General features: G+C 38.8%; 1 protein-coding gene across 1 annotated transcript in view; it reads left to right on the top strand.

Moving 5' to 3' along the window:
- The first annotated feature begins 1,641 nt into the window (after positions 1 to 1,641).
- LOC107153024 (calnexin-like) overlaps positions 1,642 to 10,084 on the top strand; it is a 25,039-nt gene continuing 16,596 nt past the window's right edge. Inside the window, exon 1 of the mRNA XM_048797100.1 lies at positions 1,642 to 2,239. Within this exon, the coding sequence (XP_048653057.1) occupies positions 1,657 to 2,239 (583 nt within the window). The 5' untranslated portion in view covers positions 1,642 to 1,656. The remainder of the gene's footprint in view (positions 2,240 to 10,084) is intronic.

The following is a 10,084-nucleotide window of genomic DNA, read 5'->3' on the forward strand; positions in this document are numbered from 1 at the left end:
GTAGATGTATACCACATTTTCTTTATCCATTCTGTTGACAAGACACCTAGGCTAGATCCATAACTTGGATATTGTAAATTGTAGGGCTATAAACACAGATATGTGTGTGTCTCTATAGTATCCTGATTTTAATTCTTTTGAATAAATACTGAGCAGTGGTATAGATGGGTCATATGTGGTTCCATGCCTAGTCTTTTGAGGAACCTCCACACTGATTTCCATAGTAGTTGTACTAATTTACAGTCCCACCAACAGTGTATGAGTGTACTTTTACCCCACAGCCTTGTTAGCATTTATTATTTGTATTCTTGATGATTGTCATTATAACTGGAGTGAGATCAAATATCAATGTAGATTTGATTTTAATTTCTCTAATTGCTAGGGATGTTGAACATATTTTGATATATTTGTTGGTCCAGTTAAGGGGAAGTATTGGCAATGATCAATTTGCCTTTGGAGTTCTACCACCTCCTCCCCCCACCTCTCTTCTGGGGTTTGAGCAAAGAGAACTCTCTCTTAGCTATATTTCCAGCCCTTTTTGTTTTCTATTTTGAGACAGGGTCTCATGAAGTTGCCCAGGCTGGCCTCTGCTGAGAGCCATAGCCAAGTAGGAATGTCGCATGGCATTTTTGGTTGAAAGGTGACACCAGCAAGCCATTGAGATGATAATGGTTATGTTAAGATGTGCATTCAATTGGAGATTAGACCCCTGCTGTCTGCCTTGGCCTGCTACTTTGGAGCTCTTGTGGGACTCCTGGAGAATTCCCATTGGTTGGGGAAGTGCGGTAGGAGGGAATTCCAGAGGAGGGATTTCCTGTTGGTGTAGTGTGTCCCGGGAGAAGGCCGCATGCGTGGCATTCGCGGGAATTTTGGAAATAAAGTTTGTTCCTGCTTGAGTGGCTCGTGATTTTGTGCCCAGCCAGACTGCGGCATTTGGTGGCCTGTACAGGGAGGAAAGACTGTAATGTCTGACCCTGGAAATTAACCCATCTGGGCTCCAGTTTGGCCCCAGTGAAAAGAGATTATGGTTTGACCACATCTTGACAAGGACACCGCAGGGGTTCTCCCTCTTCCCAACAAAGCCGCTGCTGCCGACAGAGCTGTACCTTTCTCTCGGGCCCCACAGGAGTGAGGACAGGCCACTTGCCTTGCACAGGTGGATTGCTCACAGCCCCACTCAAACCTGGAGCCAGGAAGAACTCACAGCAGTCTCTGCTGGTCTCACTCTTCTGGATGAGCCCAGGCCGGTCCATACCTTTCACGGTTAACATCATTCTTTACTTTTCTAATCATCACCATCACCATCACCATCATCATCATCTTGCAAGTCTTTGCCAGAATCTTTTCATCCAAACCGCCTTTACAATCAGGTCTCCTCTCCAAACCACCTCTCGTTCCAATATCTTCCCACTTCCAAATAACTTCTAGCTTCCAGGTCACTTTTCAGGGGAGGTGGGCAAGTTATGAAAACACTCTCCCCACCCCACAGTTCTTTCCCTACCGCGCCTCACCCTCTCCCAGGGGTAGGTAGGCAAGGGTGGGGGAAGGGCCAGGGCTCATACCACAGTCTCCCCTTTGCTGCTGTGGCTGAGTCTGTGGTAGAAGCGGCGCCACGACTGCAGGGTCTTGCCCAACCAGATCCAGAAGTGGGTGGTGATGCCCATGATCATGGTCATCAGATATTTGATCATGAAGACGGTGAAATCGGGGCTCATGGGCGGGAAGTGGTTATTATGTATGTTTCTGGCCCTTGGAGCTACTGTTGTTCAGGCTCATGTTGGGCATGAAGATGATATGATTGATATTGAGGATGACCTGGATGATGTCACTGAAGAGGTAGAAGACTCAATATCAGATACCAGTATGCCTCCATCTCCAAAGGTCACCTACAAAGTTCCAGTTCCAACAGGAGAAGTTTATTTTGCTGATTCCTTTGACAGAGGCACTCTGTCAGGGTGGATTTTATCCAAAGCCAAGAAAGATGACACTGATGATGAAATTGCCAAATATGATGGAAAGTGGGAGGTAGATGAAATGAAGGAAACAAAGCTTCCAGGTGATAAAGGACTTGTATTGATGTCTCGAGCCAAGCACCATGCCATCTCTGCTAAATTGAGCAAACCCTTCCTATTTGATACCAAGCCTCTCATTGTTCAGTATGAGGTTAATTTCCAAAATGGAATAGAATGTGGAGGTGCTTATGTGAAACTGCTTTCCAAAACTCCCGCGAATGCTATGCGTGCGGCCTTCTCCCGGGAAACACTACACCAACAGGAAATCCCTCCTCTGGAATTCCCTCCTACCGCACTTCCCCAACCAATGGGAACTCTCCGGGAGTCCCACAAGAGCTCCAAAGTAGCAGGCCAAGGTGGACAGCAGGGGTCTAATCTCCAATTGAATGCACATGTTAGCATAATCATTATCATCTCAATGGCTTGCTGGTGTCACCTTTCAACCAAAAATGCCATGCGTCATTCCTACTTGGCTATGGCTCTCAGCAGGCCTCCAGTTTGTGATCCTCCTGACTTTGTCTCCCTCTGGAGTATCTGGGATTCACAGGCATATGCTACCATGCCCAGCTGCATCTTTTTTTCCTTTTAAGTTATAATGTCCTAGAGATTTCCAGAGTCCTCAGAATTTTTACTCACTCAACTATTCAATCATTCATCTATCCAACAAATATTTGTTGCATATATACCATGTGCCAAGCTTGATCATCCCCAACACCCCATTCTGGAAATATTTCCTAGTTGTCTCTTATCCATAATTATCAGTCTGGGGAAACTTTCCCTCAGACTCTGTTAGGTGATTGACAAGGGCATCTTTCTAACAAGTGCTCTCTGTTAAATAGGTGATAATAATATGGTACTTGAACTTTAAGGGAACCTTCAATATCTGCAATGTAAACATTGCAGATGATTTTATAGGGATATACCCTTCAGAATATGCCACTCTCCCATGTCTACACTTGTTCAAACTGGACCGCAAGCTTCCAATTGTGCTCCTCCCTGTAGTGCCTTGGCTCCCTATTTTATAATTAGTTTACTGGTCTGATTTCCATTAACAAGCATGCTTCTGGATGTTAATAATGCATATCAGTTCTATATTTTAGGTCCTGACCTTCCCCCTCCTGTGCTCTTCTACTTCCTGCCATCTGTCCTACTCTGCCTTCTTGTATTTACATCCTTGTAGTCTGTGATCTGCCACCTTGACTCTAGCTTCCACACTTGTTCTGATCCAAACATCTGCTCAACTTTACTTAGAACCTATATAGTTTTCTACCACTACTGTAACAAATTTCCACAAACAAAGAAGCTTAACACAACATCAATTTATCTTATAGTTCTAGAGATCAGAAGTCTAGAATGAGTTTCACTGAGTTAAAGTCAAGGTGCTGATAGGGCTGCGTTTTTTTTTTTTTTCTTCAGGGCTTAGGGGAGAATCTGTTTCCTTGCTGCTTTCAACTTCATTGGTTGCTTGAAGTCCCCTTCCTCCAACTTCAAACAACATTGCATCTATCTGACAGTTTTTCCATAGTCTCATCTCCCTCTGATCATAGCCACAAAAGGTATCTCCACTTTTAACAACTTTTAGTGGGTTGAATTGTAGTCACTCAAAAGATATGTCCACATTCTAATCCTCAGAACCCGTGAATTTAGCATTGTTCACAAAGTTTATATGTAGATGTGATTATGGACCTTAATATGAGAAGATCATTTTGAATTATCTGAATGGGCTCTCAGTCCAGTGACAACTGTCTTTATAAGGGCAGATGGAAATTTAAGATAGGAAAGGAAGAAGAAAACACAGAGGAGAAAATGTGATCCTAGAGACAGATTGGAGTAATGCAGCTATAATTCAAGGGATACTTGGAGCCACCGGAAGCTGAAAAAGGCAGAGAAGGAGTCTCCCCAGAGCCCTGAGAGGGAATGCAATCCTGATCATCCTTGATTTTAGACCAGTAGTATCCAGAATGTGAAAGAATAAATTCCTGTTGTTTTAAGCTACCTAGTATGTAGTAATTCGTTATTGCAGCATCAGAAAGTTAATATAGGACTCATGTGATTACAGAGTCCTCCCAGATAATCTAGAATAATTTCCCTACCTCAAATTCCATAACCATGATCATATCTACAAAATACCTTTTATTATTATGTAAGATGTATTCATGTGTTCCAGGAATTAGGATGTGAACACACTTAGGCAGCCATTATTTTGCCTACCACAGTACACAAGTAGACTGTTTACCCATAAAACCGTGTATTGCCCATGCCTTCCAAAAGCACAGCCAACTATCTTTTATATGTGGCTTCCATTCCTACTTCCTTTTCTAGGATCTGTTTCTTGGATGTCAGTTTTCCAAAACAGAAAGCACACAAATGTGGAGTCAGGCAGATCTGTGTTTAATTTCTGCTTCTTAATTTATTCTCTGCATATCCTTGATCAATTTATTTAATTTCTATAAGTTTGCTCCCTCATCTGTAAGATGTGGGTAGTAATATGCACTCCACAGAGACATTGTGAGGATTAAGGGAGATAGTAGATATAATATGACTAAAACATAGTAAGCATTCAATGCATGTTGCATTTCTTTTCCTATCATCCTATAGTCTATAAACATGTGATGATCTATAATCTTGAAGTAAAATGGTCTAGTAGAGGAGATATTTTGTTTAGGAAGTTTCTCATTTTTCTTTAAATCTCTCTTGGTAGATAGTTTTCTTTTTATATCCCCCCATATATATTAAGGGGAGGTTGATTAATAAAATTTATACATAAGGGCTAGGAATGTAGCTCAGTAGTAGAGTACTTCCCTAGCATGTGCAAGTCCCTGGATTTGATCCTCAATTCCACAAACTATAAAATAGCCTTCTAATATTATTTTTTCCTGATGCCCTGGCATTTTTAAAAATTTCATGATTAGGTGTACATGACATTATATTTCCTGGTTGAGAAAGGAAAAGTGGAAAGTCCTACCAAATTGGTTGCTGGGCATAATAAAGTATAATAAAAAATAAACAGATGTTTATTATGCAGCTACCATCTGTTAAGTTTTATAGAGACTATGGAAGGAGATTGACACAGTACCTATTTATTGAGTGGGGAAAACTGACTAGGAACTAGCTGATGCTAGTATAGTATGATTTGTGCCATGATGAGCACAAAAGTGGGAGGGGCTTGGGGACAGTACAGAAGGGGAAAAGGCTCTCTGCAGCAAGTGAAGTCTAAGTTGGTATCTGAAGGTGAATAGACAGTAGTTATGTAAGTCTCTTACAATTCTCAAAAAGGAAAAGGAGAAAATGAAAAAATAATTTGCTTAAACATGAATTTTAGTTAAAAATTCTATGTATATAAACATAGCCATTCTTGTTTGTCCTTTAAAAATGTTTGGATATAGTTGCACTACTGAGATTGAAATAAATGGTCCATTGATAGACTTCTTTCAGGTCACTTGGAGAAAAAAAGGGCATTTATTACATTTTATTTTGCACACATGGCCCCAGTGGGCAGGCAGGCAGTTAGTCAAGATGTAAGTGCTATACTATAAATGCCTGCTATGGTTTAGATATGAAGTGTCCCCCAGAAGCTCATGTGTGAGATAATTTAAGAAAGTTTAGAGGTGAAATTTTGGGTTATGAGAGCCATAATCTAATGAGTGCATTAATGCTGTTCAATGGATTAACTGGGTGGTAACCGTAAGCAGGTAGGATATAGCTTTAGGAGATAGATCATTGTGGGCATGGCTTTGGGGTATTACTTTGTCCCTGGTCAGGAGTCTCTCTCTGCTTCCTAATGGTCATGTCCTGAGCTGCTTTCTTCCTTCACAACCTTCTGCCATGATGTTCTGCTATCTTGGGCCCAGAGCAATGGAGTCAGCTATGAACTGAGACCTTTGAAACTGTGAACCCCACATAAACTTTTCCTCATCTAAAATTGTTCTTGTCAAGTCTTTTGGTCATAGAACAAAAAAAGCTGACTAAAACAATGTCTTTAAATACAAAGCCCTGATTTAGGGAAGAGGGCAGATGTAGACAGGATTGTGGTTATAATAGAATGCCAGGGGTAGGGTCAAATACTATTTGCTCTCTAGAAATAATAATAGCAACCAGGATATGTTGTGCATTTATTTATGTGCAATGTACTTTTTAAGATACTTTTTGGTATATATGGAATAATTCCAAAGGTCAATTTTCAGTTCTCATTTTACTTGATCTTTTATCACAATTTTGCATAGCAGATCATGCTCCTGTCCTCTGGGATATCACTCCTAGTTCGTTCTCTCTCTCTCTCTCTCTCTTTCTCTCTCTCTCTCTCTCCTATGTACCAGTAATGTTGTATATAAATCTAATTCAGTACTCAAAACAATGTGTCTGTGGGTAGGTAATACTACTATCCTCACTTTATATATAGAAAAACTGAAGTACAGAGGTGAAAAAGCATTGTCTAAATTTAGATAGTTACCAAGTGATGGAGCCAGGATCCATATGAAGACAATTGGTCTTGAAAGCTTGTGCTCTTAATCCTTAAAGTAGTTGTTCCCAGACTTCCTTAAGAAAAGAGAGTTTTGTGGGAATGTAGACAGAGAAATGACACTTGAGAACAAATAATCCAAATTTCAACATGATCATATGTCCATATACCCATTACATGCCAAGAGACTAGTTGAGTTAGTAGTTACTGAACCCAGATTTGGTATAGGGATAGTCAAGATTGTTGAAAGAAAAAGAAATCTTAAGCAGAGTTAAGAGAGGAACGTAACTGCAACTATTACTAGCTAACATTTTTGACCTCCTACTATGTACCAGTAATGTTGTATATAAATCTATTTCCATACTCAAAACAACCTATCCAGTAGGTACCATTATACAGTCATCTGCTAGTATCTGTGAGGGATTTGTTCTGGGACACCCTGCTTCCTATGGATGCCAAAATGTATACATGCTCAAGTCCCCAATATAAAATGGTGTAATATTTGCACATTACCTTGGCACATCCTCCTGTATAATTTAAATCATCTGTACATTACTTATTATATCTTAATACAATGCAATGCAATGTAGATAGTTATTATACTATGTTTAGGAAATATTGACAAGAAAAAAGGCTGTACATAGTCAATACAGACACAGTTTAAAAAAACATTTTTTAGTATAGTGGGTTGGATCTATGAAGTGGGAGCCAGGTTTTGAACAAAGGCATTCTGACTTTCTTAAATATATTGAATTGCTCCAGTGACTCTCTGTCTTTCTGATGTTAACAATCTTTTCCTCTTTGCTAAATTATTCCCATAAGCCTTCAAACATATTGCAATCATTTGCATTATTTAAAAAAAAATTTTTAGTTGTCAATGGACTTTTATTTTGTTTATTTTTATGTGGTGCTGAGAATTGAACCCACTGCCTCACACATGCCAGGCAAGTGCTCTACCACTGAGCCACAACCCCAGCCCTCATTTGCATTATGTTTAAAATCAATTTTTTTCTGTCACTCTTTACAGCAAAAACTGCTGGAAAGAATTGTCTAAACTTACTGTCTCCATTTGCTCTCCTTACATTCTTTCTTGAACCCACTCTAGTCAGACTTTCACCCCTGTGCCTTCACTGACCTTTCTCTTGTCAACATCACCACTGACCTCATCATTGCTAAATGCAAAGGTCAATTCTCAGTTCTCATTTTACTTGATCTTTTATCACAATTTTGCATAACAGACCATGCTCCTGTCCTCTGGGATATCACTCCCAGTTTTCTTTCTCTCTCTATGGATTCTCCAGTTTCCTTTTACTAATTCTTCTTCATAATTCCAAATTCTTTATGTCAAAATCCTAGAATGTTTCTCACTTCTATTCACAATCACTTCCTCAATTATATTGTCTTGTGACATTAAATATCATACACATAGTGTTGAATCCCCAATTTGTATCTGCAGTCCAAATTTCTCTTCCAAACCTCAGAATCGTATATCCAACTGCCTACTTATAGCCCCACTTGTATGTCTAATATGAATCTGAAATTTAACATGTCCCAAACCAAGTTGTTGATACTTTCCACACAATCTGATCCTCCCTTTATCTGACCCATTCCTATTAATGGCTGTTCAGTCTTCCAGTTTCTTAGGCCGAAAGCCTTAGCATTATCTTTGACTCTTCCCTTTTTTCTTATATGCCCATCTTAATCTAAATGAACCTTAATACTAATTGCCATGACATGTTGGATTATTGCAAAAGTATTTAAACTAGGCTTCTTGATTCTTCCCTTAATCCTTTAAACAAGAACAGGCAGAGTGACCTTAAAACTTAAAATCATGTCATTTTGTTATCAAATCCCTCCAATGACTCTTCATCTAACATAGATAATGCCTATGCAGTGTTTTTTAAAAAATATTTTTAGATGTTGATGGACCTTTGTTTTGTTCATTTATTTATATCTGGTGCTAAGAATCGAACCCAGTGCCTCACACATGCTAGGCAATTGCTCTAACACTGGGCCACAACCCCAGCCCCCTACACAGTGGATTTTAATCATTATTATACATTGAAATCACCTGGAGAACTGAAAAAAAAAATGTCTAACCACCCCCCCCCCCAAATGAATTGAACTACATTGTAGTTCTAGGAGGACAAATGTGTGGTGTAGTCTAAATGCCTGTGGTTTTTAAAAGTTCTTCAGATGATTCTAAGATGCAGGGATGATTGAGAATTCCTAGCCTCATTATCTTTTGATCTTCTTTCTGCTGTTCACTATCTCACTTAGTCTACAGCAGCCATATTTTGCCTTCTTGTTGGAAGAAGCTAGGCATGTTCTTTCCTTGGGGGCTTGGCACTACCTGTTCCTTCTGCCTAGCAGGTCCATCTCTAGTTTTCAGTCTGCCTCCCCCCTCACCTTCTTCAGGTCTTCTGTCAAATGTAACTGCTCTGTGAGGCCTTCTCTAGTTCCCTATTTAAGAATGCACCCAACATTTCTACTTATATTAATCTACAGTTCTTATCATCATAAGTACTATTGTTTTAGTTACTTCTTATAGTGACTATCTTCCCCATCTAGAATGTGATGTATCTGAGTATAGTTATTAGACCCACCAGTAGATATTATTTGGCAAAACATACCTCCTGCCTGATTTTTTAATATAACATAAAATTTTTGTGGAAGGCAGCTAGGCTAATACATGTATATATTATTTGTGGCTACTTTGTATTATAATGGCAGAGCTGAGTAGTTCCAACAGAATACATTGTCCAAAAAGATAATAAACTTTATAGAAAAAAGTTTATCAACCCCTGATTTAATATGTTAATATGCAGGCATTTTTACTACTAGTATATTACAACTTTAAAATTATTTCAAACTATATTTGAGAAAATAATTGACCTCATGTTTAGTTCTATAACTTTGAGGTAGCAATGAGCCTAAATGATATTTTGACCTATAATATTTTATGGGCATTTTGATTTTTTGGGGGACAAAGTCACAAATACTGTCATTATTAACTATGACTTTTACATTCATAGTTAAAATAAATGCTGAATTATAATTAGAGGTCAGTATAATAAAGACATAATTTTTCCCATCCAAATTCACAGACCCATGAATTCTGTTTATGGACTCTAGTATAAGAATCTACTGAGCTAGGAGCCTTCGTAAGCTGTTCAAAGTGCATGTAAACAATTGAGTGAACATTAAATTCAGAGTGAAAATCCCTTATGAGTTTGGAACAGACACAGATCTTGATCACATAGCTTTGTGATTATGGTATAGGATGATGGCAAAATTGATCTCTGCAATGTCCCATACCTCCTAGTAAAGTATGTCAGAAACAGCTACTCAACATAAAGAAATTTATCTATTTATTTATTTTTAAGTTTTAACTTTTATTATTCTCTTTTTTTATTGGTTGTTCAAAACATTACAAAGCTCATGACATATCATCTTTCATACATTTGATTCAAGTGGGTTATGAACTCCCATTTTTACCCCAAATACAAATTGCAAAATCACATCGGTTACACATTCACATTTTTACATAATGCCATATTAGTGACTGTTGTATTCTGCTACCTTTCCTATCCCCTACTATCCCCCCTCCCCT

This window comes from Marmota marmota, unplaced genomic scaffold (genome assembly GCF_001458135.2).
Source record: "Marmota marmota marmota unplaced genomic scaffold, marMar, whole genome shotgun sequence".
NCBI classification, from domain to species: domain Eukaryota; kingdom Metazoa; phylum Chordata; class Mammalia; order Rodentia; family Sciuridae; genus Marmota; species Marmota marmota.